We start from the raw sequence: 24956 nt of genomic DNA on the forward strand, positions 1-24956 counted from the left end.
TAATAATAATCCTAATGTATAGTCAAAATATCAGTGCAAGGGTGGAGAGTCACTTTAAGTGTTAGTCAAGGTGTGAAGATGATACCGGATATGTAACAGCAGGGTGAGAATAACATTTTTATGACATGTCTTGGTAGCTAAATTCTAATTGAAAACCTACAAAAGACTAATGGCAGCAAAAACAAATCTATAAAGTACAGACGGGGTTCACTATCAAAAGAACACATAGGATCAATACGTCTAAGTCTGTGATCAAAGGCTTTTTGTGTGACATTAATCAAAAATTAATGCTATAAACAAAAGAACAGATTTTTCGTTAAACAGTGATAAATAGTTAAAGGATAAAATTATTCATAAAACCTAGTATGTTACAAGATGGAAAACCATGGGTCTAATTTTTCAAACAAAGGATTTTGGAGCCCTGGCAGCGAGACGGTATTTATTTTCAAAAAGATTCATAAGCACAGCTGGGTCCGGCTTCCCCGCTGTCAGCAAAAAAATAGATGTGGAATGATTCCACCGCGCTATGTATCCTAAAACAAACACCTGCAGCGAGCAGGAAAAATACTATTTTATTTCCACATATAAATATCTGTCACATTTTCATCTTAGTGACAGCGTGTGCAGTAAGGTCTGCAATTCACATGTTTACCAGGCTAGCTGACAAATAGCAATGTCCGGGAAGGCCGGATTATATACAATAACTATCACTGCAAAATCTACGTAAACGTGAAAACCAGAGAGAAATGGAGCAATAAAGCGTAGATGTAAAATATAATGAATATTTCTGTCTTTTTTGGAAAGGGATGATTTTTCTAAGAGTAAAAGAACAATTTTAATGGAATAGAGGAAATTCAGCAATACAGTGACACGGAGGACCCGCCAAGGTTCTACTTTAACAAGAAATTTCCTGAAGCGCAAGATAAATTAAAAGGGTGGTTCACCCAAATTTTTTATTTTCTAGATCGATAATATGTTGAGAAACAATGATTCTCTCAAATATCTTATGTTGGCAACAGTGCCTGTGAGAGGCGCTATTGCAAACCGCTGCTCCCCGCTCCGTGACCCCTGAGCTCCGTGACCTCAGGGATCCGGTGACGTCACGTCAAGTTCCGGACACGTCACATCACTGCGGCTGGTCGCAGTCTTCCTGAGTCACTGGGCTGTGGGTGGTGATTCACCACTCATCACAGCCCAGTGTGTCTCCTGCTTTCAGTGCTCTGGAGGGAGCAGATGGACTGTGACGAGTGGTTAAACTCCGCCCACAGGCCATCACTCACAGACACTGCGGCCAGCCGCGGTGTCAGGAACTTGACGTGACATCACCGGATCCCTGAGGTCACGGAGCCCGGGGGTCACGGAGCAGGGAACAGCGGTCTGCAATAGCGCCTCTCACAGGCACTATTGCCAACATCAGGTATTTGAGAGAAACATTGTTTCTCAATATAATATCGATCTAGAAAATAAAAAAATATGGGTGACCCACCCCTTTAAGTCTGGATAAATACATTTCACAATGCAGCTTGTATCTTTACCCCTTCATGACCAGGCCATTTTTATTTCATCACTTCTGTTTATTCATTCCAACCTCACAAGAGTTTTTTTCTTTTTATTTCTTTTAGCATAGCCACGTAAGGCCTTGTTGTTTTTTTTGTTTTTGTTGGAAAAGTTATATTCTTTATTGCCGCTACTTAATTTAACATTGGTACCAATAACAATGTACTAATGAGAAAATGGGGGGAAAAAAATCTGTGTGAGGCGGAATAGAAAGAAAAAAAACAAAATGACATTTTCCTTTTTCTATTACCATGTGCAGAACTTCATTCTGTGGGTCAGAGAAAAAGGAGCCAGCACGATCTGAAATTGGCATGCATCATATAAAAAGTGAAAATTCACAGATTTATTCCAACTGTACTATAATAAAAAAAAAAATGAGATTTTTAGCAAATAATTGATCAATTTTTTGAGCCACCCCTGCCAATGTCACGGCAAATCTCGATAGGGGGTCCTACTCTATATTCTGTATTTCATGTGCCATGCGGCCTCCTAGATAAAGTTAAAAGCAGAACCATAATGGAGCACACATACCTGTAACCTGTATATAGCCGCTTCCATGTTGCAAAAAAGGCAATTGTGGATAGAGACCAGCCCAGGTCCCAGCATGTGGAGCAAGCTCTACACATACCAGGACTATATCAGAACTGATCCTCCCAGTGCCAAACAGCAACCATTGATAAAGGCGGACCAGATCCAAGAATGGTGCTTAATTAGCATTGCCTGTGGAAAGGGGTGAGGTAACTGAATCTGAACAGCTACCAACAGGAGGAATACATTGCAAACCAAAATCAGGCGTGCATGGTATGGTGATGGTCAGTCACCAGAAATTGTACCATAACTAGTTATAACAGAGAAAAAGGAGCCAGCACGATCTGAAATTGGCATGCATCATATAAAAGGTGAAAATTCACAGATTTATTCCAACTGTACTATAATAAAAGAAGCGGTTATATATATATATATATATATATATATATATATTCCATAGGCAATGCTAATTAAGCACCATTCTTGGATCTGGTCCGCCTTTATCAATGGTTGCTGTTTGGCACTGGGAGGATCAGTTCTGATATAGTCCTGGTATGTGTAGAGCTTGCTCCACATGCTGGGACCTGGGCTGGTCTCTATCCACAATTGCCTTTTTTGCAACATGGAAGCGGCTATATACAGGTTACAGGTATGTGTGCTCCATTATGGTTCTGCTTTTAACTTTATCTAGGAGGCCGCATGGCACATGAAATACAGAATATAGAGTAGGACCCCCCTATTGAGATTTGCCGTGACGTTGGCACTGGTGGCTCAAAGAATTGATCAATTATTTGCTAAAAATCTCATTTATATTACAGTACAGTTGGAATAAATCTGTGAATTTGCACTTTTTATATGATGCATGCCATTTTCAGATCGTGCTGGCTCCCCTCTCTCTCTGTTTGGTTGTAGTTATGCTACAAATGTCTGGTGGCTGGTCACCACCATGCTATGCACGCCTGATCTTGGTTTGCAATATATTCCTCCTGTTGGTAGCTGTACACATTCAGTTGCCTCACCCTTTCCACAGGCATTGCTAATTAAGCACCATACTTGGATCTGGTCCGCCTTTATCAATGGTTGCTGTCTGGCACTGGGAGGGTCAGTTCTGATATAGTCCTGGTATGTGTAGAGCTTGCTCCACATGCTGGGACCTGGGCTGGACTCTATCCACAATTGCCTCTTTTGCAACATAGAAGCGGTTACATATACAGGTTACAGGTATGTGTGCTCCATTATGGTTCTGCTTTTAACTTTATCTAGGAGGCCGCATGGCACATGAAATACAGAATATAGAGTAGGACCCCCCTATTGAGATTTGCCGTGACGTTGGCAGGGGTGGCTCAAAGAATTGATCAATTATTTGCTAAAAATCTCATTTATATTACAGTACAGTTGGAATAAATCTGTGAATTTGCACTTTTTATATGATGCATGCCATTTTCAGATCGTGCTGGCTCCCCTCTCATTCTGTGGGTCAGTATAATTACAGAAACACCAATTCAGATAATTGTTTTTCTTTAAAAACTAACTGGGTTTAAATTCTCTATATGAGCGACTTTTATTTCTACAGTGTTCACAAATGCTACAAATGCTAAATTTATTTATTATTTGTTTTATTATTCTCTTATTTATAGAATATGAAAAAAGAATGTTTTAATTTTTTATGTATTTTTATACATACAGTATATTTTTACATGTTCTGCATTTTAAGTCCTCCTAGGGTACTTAAACCTGTAATCACCTAATTTCTAGTACAATCAATACAAAGAAATACTTTCAGATTCCTGTATATTGACCTTTGAGCATATTATTAAAGTAAACTGGTCATGTGAAAAAAAAAATGCTATTAAGAACTTGTCACCAGGATTTTCCCTTATGAGCTGTGGCCACCACCAGTGCGCCCATATATACACATTCCAAAATGCTATATACAAGAGCCCAGGCTACTCTGTAGAACATAAAAAACACCTTCATTATACTCACCTAGGGGGCGATCCAGTCTGATGGGCATCGCTGGTCGCGGGTCTGGTGCCTCCTCCATCTTGTGGGAATGCCATCCACTTTCAGAGGCCCCTGTGGATGACACATCCTATGTCATCCACATAGGCCGGCATTGCGGTCCTGCGCATATTGTGTACTCACACGGACCGTGTGGCCCCGCTATTTCACACGGAGATGCGTCCGTTTTTTCTCCGGCAGCACGGGTGTCACACAGACCGCATACTGATGTGATCCGTGTGACATCAGTGTGACACGGACCGGAGAAAACACAGGATTTTAACTAAAAAGATGTTCTATATTTACCTGTATCCAGTGATGCTCCTGACCCCTGCTCATTATTTTCATTGATTATTCACTGCACTGAGGAGCAGGGAGCAGGGGCATCGCGGTGACAGCGCTGGAGACAGCACCGCCAAGGACAACATTGCCGAGGACCGCCTCGCTGGGGACATCGCTAGTGACAGGTGAGTATCCTGCCAGCTGTGTTTGTGCAGGTACATCAAGGAGGTCATCGGATTTCCCAATGAACTCTGATGACCTCCTGATGACCCCCCTGCGACAACTGCGCTACAGCGAGTGTCACGATTGTGACTTCCAGGGGTTCATGAGAGTTCATTGGGAACTCCGATGACCCCCTGGATGTCACTGTACAAACTGCTGTATACTCACCTGTCACCAGCGATGTCCCCGGCGGTGGTGTCCTTGGCTGTGCTGTCCGGCGCTGTCCTCGCAATGCTATGTCCGACTTCCAAATCCTCGGGCAGTGAATAATCAATGAAAATAATGAGCGGGGGTTAGGAGCGGGAGGCAGCAGAGCAGAAGACAGCATCACTGGATACAGGTATAGAACATCTTTTCATTGCAGAGACACGTGTTTTACCCCGTACGTGTCACGCGTATGCAAACACGGATGTCACACGTGTGACACACGTCTGACACACATGTGACACACGTATGACACATGTGTGACCATAACCATGCGTGTGACTGGTACCTGATTAAACACGGACGTCTGAAACCGGCCTTATACAGAGCGGCCTGGGCTCTTATATACAGTACTCTAGAATACTGTATATAAAAGCCTACTGGTGGTGGCCGGAGCTCATAACGGAAAATCCTGGTGACAAGTTCCCTTTAACTTGCAAATAAGTGGTTAATCTGCAGGTTAATAGCATTTAGAACCTGCACAGCGCCTGCATATCGAGTCTCGAGGCAATAACCTTCAGTCCTCCCGGCAGCCCTATGGTTTCAGTCAATGGGGTGGTGCTGGTGCAGGTTCAGTGACCACTTTGTGTATCAAGAACGTAGTCTGTAACTGAACCCCACGCATGGATTGAAAGCTGCTCATCATTAGAGGAGGCTGTCAGTCAGCGTGGGAAGGGGGGGGAGTGGTTTACAGCTGCTGTTCTCCATAGAAAAAGCGGTGACTGAACCCGACCACTGCTGTGAGGATTAATGGTCTTTACCTTCCAGCTGCAGGGTTCGATGTGCAGGTTCCAACTGCTATTAACATGCAAACTAAACAGGTACCTGGAGATTAAACAGGTATCTGTGTTTTTTCACGTGACATGTTCCCTGAACTGTGAACTTTTATTAGGTCTCTGGCTGCCATGATAATTCACTGACACCCAACAACTGCATCACTGAATAGTACATAATTACTGTAGATTCCAGTAGGAATTAAAGGGAATCTGTAACAAGGTTTTCGCTATGTAATCTGAATGCACCATAATGTAGGAGCAGAGCGTCTGATTCCAGGGCGGTGTCATTTATTGAGCTGTGTTTTGCTTTTTCAGTACAATCAGTATTTTATCAGCAGATTATCATTACAGGACAACTGGCCATGTGCAGGGTAATTCAATCACGCCGCCAGCACTGATTAGAAGCTCTCTGCCATTACATAATGTACACAGGGATCTGAGTTGTGGAGAGGGTTTTAGACAGCTCAAAAACTAATCTCAGCTAGACCTGAAATGAAAAAACTGTGACTATCATATCTGCTGCACCCAGGATACTAAGGGTACCGTCACACTTTAGCGACGCAGCAGCGATCCCACCAGCGATCTGACCTGGTCAGGATCGCTGCTGCATCGCTACATGGTCGCTGGTGAGCTGTCAAACAGGCAGATCTCACCAGCGACCAGCCCCCAGCCAGCAGCGATGTGCAAGCGACGCTGCGCTTGCACGGAGCCGGCGTCTGGAAGCTGCGGACACTGGTAACTAAGGTAAACATCGGGTATGGTTACCCGATGTTTAACTTAGTTAACAGAGCACACCGCTTAGCTTAGCGTGTGCAGGGAGCAGGAGCCGGCACTGGCAGCGTGAGAGCTGCGGAGGCTGGTAACGAAGGTAAATATCGGGTAACCACCTTGGTTACCCGATGTTTACCCTGGTTACAGCTTACCGCAGGCTGTCAGACGACGGCTCCTGCTCCCTGCACATTCAGGATTGTTGCTCTTTCGCTGTCACACACAGCGATGTGTGCTTTTCAGCGGGAGAGCAACAATAAAAAAACGAACCAGGGCAGTGTGTAACGAGCAGCGATCTCACAGCAGGGGCCAGATCGCTGCTCAGTGTCACACACAGCGAGATCGCTAATGAGGTCACAAAAACCGTGACTCAGCAGCGATCTCAGTAGCGATCTCGCTGTGTGTGAAGTACCCCTAAGTGATACGTCACTGGAATCAGGATCTCAGTCCTAACTTTATGGTACTGTCATATTACAAAGAAAAATCTGAGGACAAATTCCCTTTAATAAGCAGCCGTATTTTAGAAAGCTTAGAGTGTGATAATGAAAGGACAGAGATAATCCACATTTAAGAATAATGTCTTAACAGAGGGTGCATTTAGGTATGCAAAGTGTTAAATGAATTTCGCAGCCCCTTTTGAAGGTGCTTTCTTTGGACTTGGTTTTCCAGGATCATGTGCTTGTATCCATGTAATAAGGCATAATGGAGCAGCTATTTCCTTGTCCTAGGAGAAGCCGGACTCCGTGAAAGCTCGGAAGACTTCAGAACAGCTGGTTATAATAATAGTTTTACTTCACACGTAACAGAAAGCAGATCAATGGCGAAGCCCTATACAATGAATAGATGATTGGATCATTGTGCTAGAGTAACCGTCAAGATACCTGTTGCACTGCCATTAGTCTGGAGTAATTGGCGGCTTTCACTAATGCTTCAGCCGCCCTCTTAGCTCGCTGCTGAGGAGCACCTTTGGGAAATGCTGGCAACACAGCGAGAACATTCTCCACAGTAAATTCCTGGCTCACAGAACACTCCAGTTTTGCCTGTAACACAAACATAATAAAGTCAACTGGTGGAAACCAAGAAAGCATCTTCTCCAATAAAACCCAGGTGGAAACAAGCTGAATAAACAGATAATATATGGGGAATTAATAAGTCATAAACATGAATGGAAATCAAAGCACTGACAATTTGGTTAGGTAAATGTTTAGAGCTCGCCTCATGTGCCCCATGTTTTACCACCATTTACAACTAAACATCGCATCGACGAGAGAGCATCCCAGACACTTACATCAATATGTGTGTGGTTTCTATAAAAATATTCTCTTACATTTTCTATTCCAAGCTGTCTAGATGTATTTATACAGAAGGGATCATCCCTGGCTGATATGGAATTACACGAATTAGTCACTCACAGGCCACCATAGCAGAAGTGCGGAGTGCTGTGTATGCAACATGCTCAACACACTATTTCATTCAAATATGTTGTCATATTTTGGATGATTATTTTGTAATGTGGAAAATGTGCAAAATGATGTGGACATATATTGGTCCTTCAGTAAGCACCAAATCACTGGAACTGCATTCTCATATATTTTATGGCATGCTAGATGGTAGATATATGAAGCAATGACCAACAAACTATATTAAAAATGAAAATTATATTAATATCTTACTTCTATAATAGAATAAGAAATAGGGGTTCTCCAGCTGAGGTTTTTATTATCACCTTCCCTCAAGGGTCTTTACGTGTATGTTAAAACAATGGTAAATTAAAGGGAACCTTACACATCCCCAAATGCAAGTAACCTGCAGATATGGGGTTATCAGTACTGATGGGTTAACACGCAGATACCAAGGATCGGCAGGTCCAACTGGGTATCTTCGAGTCTGCCCATCGACCAGAACTACACTATTAACTATTGGCCTTTAGTACTGCTAACTACTAATCTCTTCTTCATTTCTAAACTTCTGGAACATTTGTTCCACTCCTGGCTAATCCGCTATCTCTCAGATAATCCGATTTTGCCTCTTTACAATTCGGTTTCTGCTCCTTACACGATATTAAAACTACCCTTACTAAAGTCTGTAATGATCTACTAACAGCGAAATGTAATTGTTACTGCTCCCTGTTGAACCTCCTGGGTCTCTGTGCAGCATTTGACACTGTGAATCCCCAGCTCCTCCTCACTATGTACCTCTCTCTCTTGGTTCTCCTCCTACCTCTCTGGCTCCTCTTCCCCTTACTGTCAGAGTTCCTCAGGGTTCAGACCTAGGCCCCCTCCTCTTCTCCTTATATACTGCCCCTATTGGACAAACTGAGTACATTTGTTTTCAGCACCATCTATATGCTGATGACAACACAAGTATACATATTGTCTCCTGACATCACCCTGCATTACTACAGATTACCATACAAGTAAAATATATCTTTGTACCGTGTTAGCCAGTAGAGATAAAAAAATTGTTTAAAAGAACAGAGAGTCCTCAGTGGTTGATACCTTTTAATGGCTAACTGAAAAGATGGTGTGTTATACCATGCCTGATGAAGAGACCTGAGTAGTCTCGAAAGCTGTGTTATACCATGCCTGATGAAGAGACCTGAGTAGTCTCGAAAGCTTGCAATTATTACCATCTTTTCAGTTAGCCATTAAAAGGTATCAACCACTGAGGACTCTCTGTTCTTCAGATTTTGTGTTATACCATGCCTGATGAAGAGACCTGAGTAGTCTCGAAAGCTTGCAATTATTACCATCTTTTCAGTTAGCCATTAAAAGGTATCAACCACTGAGGACTCTCTGTTCTTTTAAACAATTTTTTTACAGATTACCAGTGATTATTTTTCTGCTATCTCTAACATCATGCCCTCCCATTATCTAACACTGAATCAAAAACCTCTCCATGTTTTCTCCCTCTACTAACCCTCCTAAACCAAATATTGCCATTTCCATGTTTAGTTCTACCATTATTGCCAGCAGTATGTCCGCTGTTTTGGGGTTATATTTGAGTCATATTCTCCATTCATTCCCCACATTCAATCGCTCACTTATTCATATGACCTGCACCTCAAAAACATATCTAGAATTCGACCTTTTCTTATTGTTGACTCTGCAAAAATTCTTATTGTTACTCTTATTCTTGTCTAGACTATTGCAACTCTTTACTAATAATTCTCCCTCTTGCTAAACCATTCCCTCTCCAATCCAACCTAAATTCAGCAGCCAGGATCATATACCTCTTTAACCGCTACACCGATACCTCTACTCTATGCCAGACATTGCACTAGTCGCCCATACGCTACAGAGTCCGATATAAATGTATCTCTCTCACCCACAAAGCCCTCCACAGTTTTGCACCACCCACATCCTGTACAATATGAACCTCCCACTCCCGTCTCCAAGACTTCTTGTAAGCTGCACCAATTCTTTGGCATTACCCAGGACAATTCGATTGATTCCTAATACCAGAAGTTTTAAGAGTGCCCTAAAAAGGCATTTCTTTTGTCTGGCCTATCTCCTCAGCTCACTTATTTACCGTAACTATTCCTGTTTTGCACTTACAAAATTTAGCTCCAAATCTGGTCCCTTGTATAATTTGTTTACAAACCCTCCATGCACTTAAAGGGAACCTGTCAGGTGAAAAAAGCATTCTGACCTACAAGCAGCAGCCTGTGTGAGCTATTAACCCCTTCCTACCCATCCCAGTGTTGTTATATTGTGTAATATGAAAGTAATAAAATATGTTTTATTACTTTCATATTCCCTATGTAAATAGCACAGGTCTCTAGCCCCATGGGCGTCTCAAAGCCCTGTGCGCGTCTACATACTTTTCATGGTATCACGCCCCTGTGGGCGTGATACCATGGATTTACATCAGCGATGTGACCGTCGCTACTTCAGAATCTCGTGCGTGCACGTGCTTACCATTCTCGCCACGTCATCCTGGTGTTTGTGGTCGGTTTCTGACGCGCACTGCACATGCTTAGAAGGCGCCAGCGGTTCCGGTCATCCGCAGTGTGCGTCAGAAGCCGAGGAGCAAGCGCCAGGATGAGGCGGTGAGAATGGTAAGCGCGTGCACGCGATATTCTGAAGCTGCAGAAGTGACGTCGCACAGCGTGATACCATGGAAAGTATGTAGATGTCCAAAGGGTGATGAGACGCCCATGGGGCTAGAGACCTATGCTATTTACATAGGGAATATGAAAGTAATAAAATGTATTTTATTACTTTCATATTACACAATATCACAACACAGGGATGGGTAGGAAGGGGTTAATAGCTCACACATGCTCCTGCTTGTAGGTCAGAACGCTTTTTTGACCTGACAGGTTCCCTTTAATAACCCTATTTCTGTACTTGTCCCCCTGATCTTTGCATGGACATGTCCATTTTTTACCAGCATCATGGATGAAAAGTACCAATACAAGTCTATGGATCCATAAAAATTATGCAGAGCATCAGTGCTCCATTCGTGCACTGTCCATGATTACATTGTAATGTAAAGGACAAGTTTTATTATTTATGTGAAAAATCACTGATTATAAAAAATGACAGTGACCAAACACTGAAGAAATCGGATCCAAAATTTGAATGACATTTGTACCATATTTTTGCCTAGGTGAAAAAACACGGATGTCTGAATGAGGCCTAACTTTTTTTAAAGCACATCCTAAAATACAAACAAAATAGAATTAAAAAAAAATAAAAATTAAAAATAATCAAATGGGTATTATAATGGAATCCTGACCGTTAACTGTGCATAAGCAAACATTTAGTTAGGAGGAAACATCTGAGAAGAAAACATTTATCCAGGAAATTAAAACTATGTTAATAGCTAATTTGCAGGAATATTAAACTGCATCAGGAAATATAAATCCAGTTTCCAGACTAAAATAGGTTACTAAAATAAGGAACTTTTAATAGTTTTATTAAATGACAGAATGCTAAAAAAATTAGATTAAAGAAAAGTTAAAGAAATATGAACTGCTATGGTGACATTTTATTATCTTGGGATATTGCTCGTCTAGAATCATCCGGATTCTGCACAGTTTATGTACATTTAGGTCAAGAAATATTTGGACAGTGACACAAGTTTTTGTTTTAGCTGTTTACTAAAACATATTCAAGGTGCAATTATATAATCAATATGGGCTGAAAGTGCAGACTCTCAGACTTAATTGGAGGGCAGTCACATCCTAATTGGAGTAAGGGGTTAGGAATTATAGCTGTTTAATTTGTAGCTGCCTCTTTTTCAAGGGACCAAAAGTAATTGGACAATTATCTCAAAACCTCTTTAATGGCCTGCATGAGCTATTCCCTCATCAATCCATCATCAATTAAGCAGGTAAAAGGTCTGGAGCTGATTCTAGGTGCAGCATTTACATTTGGAAGCTGTTGTTGTCAACTTACAACATGTGGTCAAAGGAGTTATCAATGGAAGTGTACCACACCATCATTAGGCTGAAAAAAGAGAAGAAATCCATCAGAGGGGTATCAGAAATGTTAGGAGTGCCCCAAATCAACAGTTTGGCATATTCTGCAAAAAATAAAAAAAGTGCGCTGGGGAGTGGGAGAATTTTGAAAAAGGCCTGGACATCTATGGAAGCCCACAGTGGTTAATGATCACTGAATCCTTTCCATGGTGAAGGAAAACCCCTTTACATGTTTATTTGTTTACTGTCTGTTTGTCCTTAAATCTATATATCATGTGTTTTAATGGAGAGAGAAGAAAAAAGCTCTGCCAGACAATCTTGGCAGTAGCTTGTCTACCAGGAAAACAAAAGGATTCGATGTTTGAAATCTAACTATCCGATCCATGTTTCTTAGAATTAGAGATGAGCGAATCTGAGGTTTGTGGTTCGGGTTCGAAAACCGATTTCCCAAAAAAAAGTTCAGGTTGAAAGTTCTAATGAATTACGTGTGCAAACCACTCAACTGAGCTGCATTGTGCTTGGGTATGTGTGATGCTCAGCCCTGTGCGAGCCGAGTGCAGTGTTTGGATGGCTCACACTTTGGGTAAAATCAGCATCATCAGATGCAGTGTGCACACAAAAAAAACAACAAAAAATGAAAAACCTTGCTCAAGCTCCCCAAAAGTGTTCTGTTTATGGATGGCTGCATATTGGCAGAGACATGAAATTCCCAATTACTTCCATTAAGGTTCGGATCAAGTCAGAATCACAAACCGAACCTTATCTAAGGTTTGAAAGTGTCCTACAAACCGAATCTCCAAAGGTTCACTAATCTCTACTCAGAATATTATCTGGCAGAGAGAATCAGAGGTCCTCATACACATAAGGTTTTCTGCAGGTTTGAGTGACTTTTACCTGATGTATATGGGAGTCTTTGCAGTGAAGTGAGATGCACGACTTTCTTGTACACTTCTATGAGATGTGTGCACCACAAGGTAATAGTATTGAATGTATGTACATATGCTTGATGTACCAAAATATAATTGTGATCCCAGTTGGGAGATGAAAATAAAAAAACCTGTGCAAAGCATTGCAGAATATATTGAGGCTTTATAAACAATGTGCTAACTATTCATACTAAAAAAACAGTTGGCTGGATAAGGCTCTGCATGCACCCTCATTGTGGCTTTTATTCAAAAAGAAAGGCAGAGCAATTTGTCACATCCCTGGCAAGACGAACACCAATGGTTGGCACTCATAGAACCCCTTAAGATCATAATACAGTTTCTCTGTTTCCTTTTCAAAGGAAAACTAGAGACCCAAGTGAAACATTAGTTTCATGAAGATCAGCGTTGTTGACTCTGGTCTTGATGAGGTTGCTGGCCTCAAAGCACCACATGCCTCAAAGCACTTTTTTTTTCAGCACTGGATTGGTGCTTTTTATATAAAGGGAACCTGTCACCAGTTTTGCGGCCTATAAGCTGCGGCCACCACCAGTGGGCTCTTATATATAGCATTCTAACATGCCATAAATAAGTGCCCAGGCCGCTGTGTAGAACATAAAAAACACGTTATCATACTCACGTAAACCGGTCGCTGCGGTGGATGTGAGTCAAATGGGCGTCTTCGTCCTTCGGTGCCGGCGCCGCATCTTTCAGCCATCTTTGTCACCATCTCTATCATCCTTCTGAAGCCGCGGTGCATGACGCGTCCAATGTCATACATACTTACCGGCATTCAGGTCCTGAGCAGGGCAGATCAAAGTATTGTACTGTGCATGCATGGGACCAGCGAGTGTGTATGACGTAGACATGTCATGCACACAGGCTTCAGAAGGAGGACGAAGATGGCCGAGAGAGGAGGCGTCGGCACCAGAGGATGAAGACGCCCATTTAAGCCACATCCACCGCAGCGACCGGTTTAGGTGAGTATTATGAAGTGTTTTTTATGTTGTATACAGCGTCCTGGGCTCCTATATATAGCATGTTAGAATGGTGTGTATAAGAGCCCACTGGTGGTGGCTGCAGCTTATAGGGCAAAAAACTGTTGACCGGTTCCCTTTAAGGTCCCTGCACCTAGTAATATACACTGAACAAAAATATAAATGCAACAATGTTGGTTTTGATCCCATTTTTCATGAGCTGCACTCTAAGATCTAAGACTTTTTCTATGTACACAAAAGACCTTTTACTCTCAAATATTGTTCACAAATTGGTCTAAATCTGTGTTAGTGATCATTTCTCCTTTGCTGAGATAATTCATCCACCTCACAGGTTTGGCATATCAAGATGCTGATCACACAGCATGATTATTGCACAGGTGGCACTTCTGGAGAAAATTGGTTACAAAATGATAAAAGTCAACATTTTTGTACAACTTTGATAAGTCGCTAAAATTTTTGCATAACTGTTTTACACCAGATTTTTGGCAAAAAACACTTTGGAGTCAGAGCCTCTATTTTTCAGCAAATATAAAGGAATCTACGATGGAGGCTCTAAACTGGGTTTTCAACACAGATATAAAGAAAGCTCCATACACACGAGATTAAATTCTGCCAAATGAGCCAATATTGACAAGACTGACACACCATCCAATGTGTATGGGGGCCTCCAGATTACTCCTTGTCATTAGATGTCACGGGAAAGAAGGATGAGGCTATAGGGGTTAAAAAAATTAGATCATTTTGTTTCTTTGGGAGACAAGCGTTTTCCTCCATGTGCATAGGGGGAATTAAGAGCGATAGCGGTCAGCCCTATAGGGGCACCTTGCGTAGTCAGTTGTAATTCTAGTAATTTCACTTTTTAAGAGCCCTAAACAATGAAGAAAATGATAGCGGCTGCTCTTTAGCAACAGATTATAATCTCTGTGTTACTGATCTCAGCTTCTAATTTGCACATAAATGATATTATTAACCCCTTTTGCACATAAGGTTTTAAGTAAATGCTGACGGAGCTCAGGAGCTGAACTCCCTCCACACCTATGTTATATCACTACTGTTAACCATTAAAAATGGCGGACAGCAGTATTTAAATGACATAATTGACAGTGCTCATGTAGACCGACTCCCATCGACCTCCGCAACGGATCCCATAGCAGAGCACAGAAAAACAAACCCTCACACAACACCATAGATAGGAAATTATACAGTTTGGGTCTTGGAAAATTGTGACACAAAACAATGATATTTTTCTACTAACGTCTTAATTTTTTAATTCATGAATTAAAATTTACGAACTAACAGTCATTGTTGATGGTTATGTGCTTAAAGGGGATCTGTCATCAGGTTTTTGCCCCCCCCCCATCTGAGAGCAGCATAATGTAGACACAAAGACCCGGATTCCAGCGATGTGTCACTTACTGAGCTGTTTGCTACCATTTTGATAAAATCAATGTTTTCTCTGCTGCAGATTTAGCAGTTATACAGAGCTCATGAATATGCTGGACTACCTGCAGCACACCAAGTAGTCCTCTAATGATAATCTACTGCTGATTAATCAGTGATTTTACCAAAACTACACTAAGCAGCAGTCTAAGTGACACATTGCTGGAACTAGGATCTCTGCCCCTACATTATGCTGCTCTCTGATTAGGTGGCAAAAACCTGGTGACAGATTATCTTTAATGGCAATGAAAGGGGTGTAAATGGGACTCTGATAGCACAGAATGACTGTTCAAACTAACACACCCGCTTGGTGCACCATGGCATCACAAAACATTTAAGTGCAACTTCCCACCCACTTGTTTTACACCAATCTCTACCCTTCTTTGACTCTATAAAGCCAGCACCATCATTGAAAGAAGAAGGGGGCAGAGACAGAGAGAAAACAAGTTATAAGATGCACTGAGCACTTGTATTTTGTCAGCACAGAAAAACTGTTCAAACAAAGCCCCTTTAAAGGGAATCTGTCACCAGGTTTTTTCTCCCCATCTGAGAGCAGCATAATGTAGAGACAGAGACCCTGATTCCAGCGATGTGTCACTTACTGAGCTGTTTGCTGTCATTTTGATAAAATCAATGTTTTCTCTGCTGCAGATCTAGCAGTTATACAGAGCTCATGAATATGGTGGACTACCTGGCAGCATACCAAGTAGTCCTCTAAAGATAATCTCCTGCTCATTAAATGGTGATTTTATCAAAACTACACTAAGCAGCTTAGTAAGTGACACATTGCTAGAATCAGGATCTCAGCCCCTATGTTATGCTGATCTCACCCTAGGTGGCAAAAGCATGGTGACAGATTCCTTTAAGGGCAGGAGAAGTAAACCTTCTGTATGTAACATTCTTTTAACAATGCTACTTAGATATGTACTATACTGGGTATTAAAGAAAAAGGCCAAAGAAAATATTATATAATTCTTCTATTCCATTATAGTGTAGATAAATTTAAAGGTACATTAGTAAGTTCACAGAGAAAACTCAGATACCATTATCAAAGGACTAAACAAGATTTGCAACTTAAAATTCACAAGGAATACATAAAAATTCACAGATAATTTTTTTTGAAGTATGTGTGTGTTTATTTTTTTTTCAAGGTACAAAGCAACCTAAGATCCCTCCTGTATTATGACTCGAGTTCAAAAAGAGCGTGAAAATTAGCTTTGAGCTAAATAACCAGTGAAGATTAAATGGGAAAATATTCCCCACTGAATTTATTAATTTATTATGTTGCTTTATGTGCTGTAAAGATGCACAAACGTTTCTTAACTGCAGCAGATACCTGCGGGGAAACTGAAATGAAATCTGTCAGCTAGTTTAAAAGTTAGAAAACCGCAAAAAAAATAAGTGTGTTTATAGAAAGACAAAAATATGAAGAATTGACTGAGCTAGGACTGCAGCAGCCATACCGGGGAGATTTCACGAGGGTTCATGGCCGCCAACGGGCTACTGAAGTCTGGGCACAGAAGAAAAATCAGGAAAATGTCAAAATCTGGAAGGAGGCGCTATATATCTTATATACAGTTAAAGGGAACCTGTCAGGTGTAATATGCACCTAGAACCACGAGCAGTTCTGGGTACATATTTCTAATCCCTGCCTAAATGTCCCTGTATACACTAGCATAGATAAAAGGGATCTTTAGAAAAGGTATTTCTAAAGATCCCATATAACATGCTAATGTGGCCAGGGACTAGTCCCTTGTTAGTTCCCTTGACTAGTCGGCCCCCTTAGCATGTTAACATGCTCCTGTGGGCGTACTAACATGCTAATGAATGCACAGCATAAGAGGATGATCTCACTCACCTCTTTGCTGCCATCGCATCTGACTCCAGGATTTCGGCTCAGTGTGCATGATCCCAGACTTTTGGTCATGTGCGCACTACATGAGTTTGAAGCCAGGACACGTACACCCAGCTTCATAGTGTGCATGACCGAAAGTCCGGGATCATGTGCACTGAGCCGAAATCCAGGAGTCCGACATGATGGCAGCAGAGAGGTGAGCGCAACCATCCTCTGATGCTGCGCATTCATTAGCATGTTAGTACACCCACAGAGGCGTGTTTACATGCTAAGGGGGCTGACTAGCCAAGGGAACTAATGTCTTTGTGACTGTCCCCTTGCTCATTAGCATATCATATGGGATCTTTAGAAATACTTTTTTTCTAAAGATCCCTTTATCTATGCTACTATACACAGGGATTAGCAATATGCACCCAGAACTGCTCATGGTTCTGGGCACATATTGCACCTGAAATGTTTCCTTTAAGAGAAAAACTAAGTACACCCTGTTTGAATGATTTGGTTTACGTATCAGGACATAAGAAAAATTAGGTCCTTAGAAGGACTTAAGGCTACTTTACACACTGCGATATCGGTCCCGATATCGCTAGTGTGGGTACCCGCCCCCATCTGTTGCGCGACACGGGCAAATCGCTGCCCGTGTCGCACAACAGCCGTCACACATACATACCTGTCCGGCGACGTCGCTGTGACGGGCGAGCCGCCTCCTTTCTAAGGGGGCGGTCCGTGCGGCGTCACAGCGACGTCACTGAACCGCCGCCCAATAGCAGCGGAGGGGCGGAGCTGAGCGGGACGTAACATCCCGCCCACCTCCTTCCTTCCTCATAGCGGCCAGGAGGCAGGTAAGGGGAGCTTCCTCGTTCCTGCAGCGTCACACGCAGCGATGTGTGCTGCCGCAGGAACGAGGAACAACCTCGTTACTGCTGCAGTAACGAGATTTGAGAATGGACCCCCATGTCGCCGATTAGCGATTTTGCACGTTTTTGCAACGATGCAAAATCGCTTATCGGTGTCACACGCAACGGCATCGCTAATGCGGCCGGATGTGCGTCACGAATTCCGTGACCCCAACGACTCCGCATTAGCGATGTCGCAGCGTGTAAAGCCCGCTTTAAAGAGATTTCCTGTTTTCAGAAAACCCCCGTCCACAGGCACAGTTTGCCTTTAATATTCACTGCAACACTGTCTTCATGACAGCTCTGCAGCCAATCAGCCAGTTCAATGTCTCTGAGCAGCTCATGCCATCTATTTGGACAGACACTGAGCTCACTGATGGGCTGCAGCATTGTTAATGTAACTTCTGTGCTGCATTACTTTAACAGACATTGGGAGCAGTGGCAAACACACAGCAATGGACCAAGTTAGGGCAAGTAAAGGACAGGTTTTTTTTTTTTTTTTTTAAACAAAGCTGTGCCTAAATACACCAGCGTTCCCACCTATGTGTGCTACAGGCCATCCATTTGTCCTGACTCTAAGCTTAGATAACAATCACAAGTAAAATGTTACACACTGACCTCCTATGTAATAACAATACTAAAATACGATGCTTGCATTGTGCCACGCCTAAAAGTCCACTGCTATGATCCAAATGGTACACTATAATGCAGTATGTGACCGATGAAGTAGTAACCCAAAAATAACAACACTATAAAAATCAAACAGGTGCATATAGCAGCCTATACTGTTATCTTTACCTAAAAAAGGACAATTTGTTTGAAACGCGTTGTAAACGTTTTCCTTTTTGATTCTTAGCTTTATCTGTAGGGGGTGATGTCACTAGTCAGTTCATTATGGCGCCATTGGCCGGGGCCTTGTACAATTACTTTAGTTATTTGAGGACTTGTGCTTTGGAATTTTATAGACTTCTGTGCAAACATGAGAATTTGGGCTACTAAAACATTGGGCACATAGTGCATCATCTGGAGCACCCACTATAAGTTGCTACAGCACCGGTTTTCTTTTTGTGATGTTATTATTGGCATACTATTACATTGGTGACATAATGCATTATATTGTACTATTTGTAGTACAACATTCAACTTTTTAGTCGTGATACAATACAAACTGCTACATATGCTACATACGCTTATTTGAATTGTATTTTAGTATTATTACGTAGAAGTCTGAAGAAAGAAGGGAGCTCATCCAGAATACAACAATGTATATTTCTTCAAAAAGCAGTCAGCATCAGACTACGCGTTTTGGCGTTTAATATGCCTTCATCATGGTTTAGACCTAGACCACAATGAAGGCGTATTAAACGCCGAAACACGTATTCTGATGCCGACCGCTTTTTGAAGAAATATACATTGTCGTATTCTCACATGGTGGCTTGCTTTTTAGATAAAGAATTAAAGTTATGTTTTATTGAAACTGAATTACACGGAGCAAGATGAGCTTCCTTTTTTCTTCTGATCTCCTAACTTACTGGGTGTGCTTCCACCCTCCTCTCCATGCTGCGTTCTCCAAACATCAAGCCGCGATACTGGACATCTGAATGGGAAAAGATGATTTTTTTACTAGTGTAAGATTTTACTTGTGAGTAGAAAAATGGTAACCACCTTTAAAATCAGGTAAATGCAATCTAAAAAGAACATCAAAACATGACAAGTTACACCACTTATTATTTTTTCCTGCAGTACTACTATACTGCATACTTTTTATTACATAAAATATACATTTACTGCTTCCAAGGGGATTAAGAGGGTAAGTAGCAGGCAGGTACTCTTGATAAAATACTGTGATTACTGTATTTTTTAGACTATAAGACGCACTCATCCCCCCCAAATAGGGGAGGAAAGTAGGGCGTGCATCTTATAGTCTGGATGTACCTGTTTTGCTGGTGGGGGGGGCAGTGGTGGTGGTGTTACGGGGTCACAAGAAGCAGGTGCAGGCTACAGAGGAAGCTGGGGTTAACACACATATGCCGCTATCAAAGAAAATTAATATTCACTGCTCCTCATGCCCATAATTACGCCCTTCTCTCTGCACTGAAGCCGACACCGAGATGTGGCTAGGATTATGCACTTGGGAAGCAGTGAAAAATTGTTTTGTTTAATAGCAGGCATACGTGTTCACCCCAACCACCAGCTTCCTTCAGAGTCTCGGGCAATCGTGTTCCCGCTACTAAAGAAAATGAATATTCATTGCTCCCCTTGCCCACAATCTCTGGTGTGGGGAGCAGTGCATATTAATTTTGGATTAGCAGGCATATAAACTAGGATGGAGGACATACAGTATATACCTGGAAGGTGCCCAGTATTAATACATTCAAAAATCAACAGGCCATTGACCCTCATACACTTACAGACTCTACATTCATCACTGTCCACTATCTCCTCTTTTTCCTGTCCTGATCTGGCTGTGAATCACTACAATGACACTCTCAGAAGCACTCTGGATCAAGTAGCACCCCTCACCCTCAGAACCTCCACACAGAGCGTAAAACAGCCCTGGCTCACATCGCAAACTCGATTTATCCAGCAATGCTCTCGGAGTATCTAACGCCTATGGAGGAAAACTCACACATGAGAAAACTTTATCCACTATAAATCTATGCTAAGAACCTATAACTGCCCATCACCTCACCAAACAGACCTACTTCACCACCCTGATCTTCTCACTATCCAACAATACAAAAAAAGTCTTTGACACCTGTCACATCCTCCTCAGTCCTAAACTGCAAGCCCCTATCACAGACCTTTGTGCTGATGATCTGGACTCCTACTTTACAGAGAAAATAGAAAACATCCGTAAGGAAATCTGCTCCCAGCCACCAAGTGCCATGCTTCCCATCCCTCCCTACATTTGCGGCAAGCATGAGCGATGCTGCGCTGTGATGAACGGTGAAAGGCAGCCCACAGCCCAGTGACTCAGGAAGACTGAGGCCGGCCGTGCTGATTTCAGGTTAACAGGATGTTGATGTGACATCATCAGACATCAGAGGTCACAGAGCCCTGGGGGTCACGTGAAGAAGAGGAGTGGAGCACAATAGCGCCGCTCACAGGCACTATTGGCAACACAAGGTATTTGAGAGAAACCTTGTTTCTAACCATAATATCGATGTGCCTATGGAAACTAACTAGTGTACCACCTCTTAAGCCTAAAGGGCCATTTACACGCTGCGACATCGCTAACGATATATCGTCAGGGTCACGGTGTTTGTGACCCACATCCGGCGTCGTTAGCGACATCACAGAGTGTGACAGGCTAGAGCGACCTTAAACAATCGCAAAAGAGGCAAAAATCGTTTGTATGTGAGAGGCCGTTTATTTACCAAAAATCGTTGTCTGGTCAGTAGCGATGTTGTTCCTTGTTCCTGTGGCATCACACATGGCTACGTGTGACACCGCAGGAGCGACGAACATCTCCTTACCTCCGTCCACCGGCAATGAGGAAGGAAGGAGGTGGGCGGGATGTTATGACCGCTCATCTCCGCCCCTCCTCTGCTATTGGACGGCTGCCGTGTGACGTCGCTGTGACCCCGCACGAACCGCCCCCTTAGAAAGGAGGCGGTTCGTCGGCCAGAGCGACGTCGCAGGGAAGGTAAGTCCATGTGATGGGTGTTAGCGATGTTGTGCGCCACGGGCAGTGATTTGCCCGTGATGCACAACCGACGGGGAGGGTACGATCGCTAGCGATATCGGTATCGATATTGCAGCATGTAAAGTACCCTTTACTCTGAAAAGGCTTAAGTATAAGGGTCTGACAAAGGAGAGTTCTCACAGAGCACAGTGCGTGTTAAGTAAGGATTCACAAGTCTTTTTTTTATGTCCAAATACATAAAACCTCAAAGTGGGTGTACTTAGTCTTTCCCATGACTGTATTTATTTTGTCTAATGAGGTGTAATTTTAAAAAAAAAAACAATATGTATCATGCAAGTTATCAAGTTTCTATAAGAAAAACACTACATAAAAAGATTGTAATAATAACATTAGCAAATGCTGTAAAACACCAATCATTGATGCTTCAGTGTTTGTCCCAGTCCTTCTGTCAAGTCAATCAGAATGTGACAATTCGGTCAATCCATGTCAAGTACTAGTATCACCGCCAATGCTGAGACAGTAACATGCCATGTGGTGATTGCACGCCATTAATTAGCTGCATTGGTCACATGCTTTTCCGGGTGTCTTACAGGAAATTGCTGCAAGTAAAATATATCTTTGTACCGTGTTAGCCAGTAGAGATAAAAAAATTGTTGAAAAGAACTGAGAGTCCTCAGTGGTTGATACCTTTTAATGGCTGGAAATTGCTGGTTTTATGGGGGGTTTTTTTTCAGAAAAGGATAACCCAATCTTTGTTTATTTTGTTTAAATAATTATGATCTTTGTTAAAAAACTAAAATCGGTAATCTGTTCTGCTGCTTTTTTAGACTCATACTTTCTGTTCTTTCAGGAAGAGCTTATAGCAGTTTCGTTATCATCAGAGGCAGGATTGCAATTACTGGTAACACCTCTATACACAGCTGATAACACAGGACCCACCAATCACAATAGGTGGAGTCACAGATGACTGCTCTTCCTCTCCCTGACCTTTGCACATGCTCATTACATGCTTCTCTACAAAAGATAGGGGCAGAGTCTGTTCATGGTGGCTAATGCACAAGTTGTTTTTGGAAACGATAGAAAGATGGGTCTAAAAATGGTCAACGTGGGAAAATCCCAAGGTTTGTGTACTTTTTTTTTTTCAATACAGATTGTGATATGGAAAAAAGCATTAGCAAAAATTAAAAAAAAACAAAACACAACACAAAAACCTAATTTAAACAATACGCAAAAAAAAACTGATGGATAGAACTGAAGCTGTAGTGTGAGTGGAGGTGTGTAACATTCACAGGAGTCCATGCCTCAGTTATATGTTGGTGCACGTAGCAAGTTCAAGGAGACCCAAAGCTTTTGTTATGTAAACATTGTATATAACATGTAGACAATCAAGAAAAACATATTGTTATGCACAGGACAATATACATTATATATACATTTATATATATATATATACACACACACACACAGTATATACATATATATATACACACATGTATATATATATATTTTTTATATATATATATATATATATATATATATATATATATATATATATATATATATATATATAAAATGTATAGTACATAAAAATGTTTAGCTGACATATAGAAAAAAACATTAGGTATTCAACTCACCCAAGGTGCAGACGGTACAATGAGGGTCATTGTGAGCAAATCTATGCAACATTCCTCTAAGGATTGATTACATCTTGTCAAATGATTTATTAACCGGGAATATGTAACTGTTGGAAGTATGTGATGTGCCGATTGTGAAGGGTCTTTTCCCGGGGCTAACATAATGCTCAGCGTTTGTCTTGCAGCATGCAGGTGTCTGAACAATGTGCTAAGTTTTCCTTCAAGCGCACTCTGTTAAAAAAAAAAAAGAGAAGAAAAGGTTCAATCTAGTCAAACAAGGTCATCAAACAGCCTATACTTCATCTAACAGACCTATGGGGAAGTTTCCATCACTATTATTCTGCAAACTTTGCTTGGTTCAGGTTACAGAATCCACTTTTAAAATAATATACATTTATTAATCTCATTATTTATAGATCAACTAGAGTATTCAAAGAGTTCTCAGTATACAGAACAACTTCCATATTGTGCCTAGGATCCAGCACAGTGAGGAGGGTCCTGCCTGGAAGACCTCTTAAGGTGAAGGTAAAATATATTAGCCCGCGCCCAGGTTACATTCATGTCTTTATACTACAAATAATTACGTCAAAATGTGTGCTGTAAAGCAAAAGATAGTAATGGTAGGCCGGATTTCAAGAGTAATTGTTATTTTAATTTGTATTTCATAAATCAATAGCACACATGAAAAAAAAAACCTTTGTAATATATCTTATCACAAAAATCTGCTTCTTTCTCTGCCAGGACTGAACATTCATTTTAAAAATCTGTATTCAGTGAAAACTGATTGCTACTAGTGATGGGCAAACTAGCAGATATCTGGGAACAGCGTGACTAACCGGACTTAAAAAATAATATAAGCCTATGGGGACCAGAATCCGACACTTACAAATGGTGGTAAAAGGGATAGGGAGATTAGAGCAAGTGCGCTATACTTACCGAGTCTCCGGCATGGCTATGAAAGATTCCAGGCCGCTCACTTTTCTTCTGCGGCCGCTCATTTACCTTCATACATATTCACTGTTTTCCCTGCGCACCGGCAGTCCTGGCATCTGTGTCTGGTTACAGTCAGATGCGCCCCCCGCCTCTGTGACTGTGCCTGACTGCTTGCAATCACAGACCCTGTCTGCGAGTCAGTATTGTGGTATAAAAATAGATAAATTGGCATAGGGTCTCCTTGTATTATGATACCCAGCACAAATTAAGCATATGGCTACAGGCTGCAGCCCCCAGCCATGCGGTTATCTTGGCTGTGAATCAAAATAAGATGCACAGTATGTGGCTTTTTTTTTTTTTAAATTATTAATTAAATCATTTTAAAAAATGTCTTGCAGTCCTCCTCAATTTTGATACCCAGCCAAGATGAAGCCCGACGGCTGGGGACTGGTATTCTCAGGCTGGGGAGACCCATGCTTATTGGACCCCTTCCAGCCTAACAATAGCAACCTGCAGCCACCCAGGATTGTTGCATCCATTAGATGTGACAATCCTGGAACTTTACCAAGCTCTTCCCAATTGCCCTGGTGCAGTGGCAATCAAGCTATAAGAGGTTAATGGCAGCTCACAGCTGCCACTAAGCCCTAGGTTAATAGTAGGAGGCATCCATAAGACCCCCCATTACTAATCTGTAAGTAAAAGTAAATAAACACAAAACACCGAAAAATCGTTTATTTAAAAAAATGCAAAATAAAATCCTCTTTCGTCAGTTTATTAACCCCAGATACACCCAGGTCCAATGTAATCCACACAAGGTCTTCTTTTAGCTTCTCCTTCTACCTCTTGCCAGTCCTTCTGCACA

General features: G+C 41.8%; 1 protein-coding gene across 1 annotated transcript in view; it reads right to left on the reverse strand.

The window, feature by feature from the left end:
• Window positions 1–24956, reverse strand: part of LOC142252959 (uncharacterized) — a 250264-nt gene that overhangs the window by 14107 nt on the left and 211201 nt on the right. The window contains exons 9-10 of the mRNA XM_075325066.1: window positions 23162–23392; window positions 7220–7378 (exon numbers count right to left, since the gene is read on the reverse strand). Coding sequence (XP_075181181.1) covers window positions 7220–7378; window positions 23162–23392 — 390 coding nt within the window. The remainder of the gene's footprint in view (window positions 1–7219; window positions 7379–23161; window positions 23393–24956) is intronic.

The sequence above is a fragment of the Anomaloglossus baeobatrachus genome, chromosome 1 (assembly GCF_048569485.1).
Source record: "Anomaloglossus baeobatrachus isolate aAnoBae1 chromosome 1, aAnoBae1.hap1, whole genome shotgun sequence".
Taxonomy (NCBI): domain Eukaryota; kingdom Metazoa; phylum Chordata; class Amphibia; order Anura; family Aromobatidae; genus Anomaloglossus; species Anomaloglossus baeobatrachus.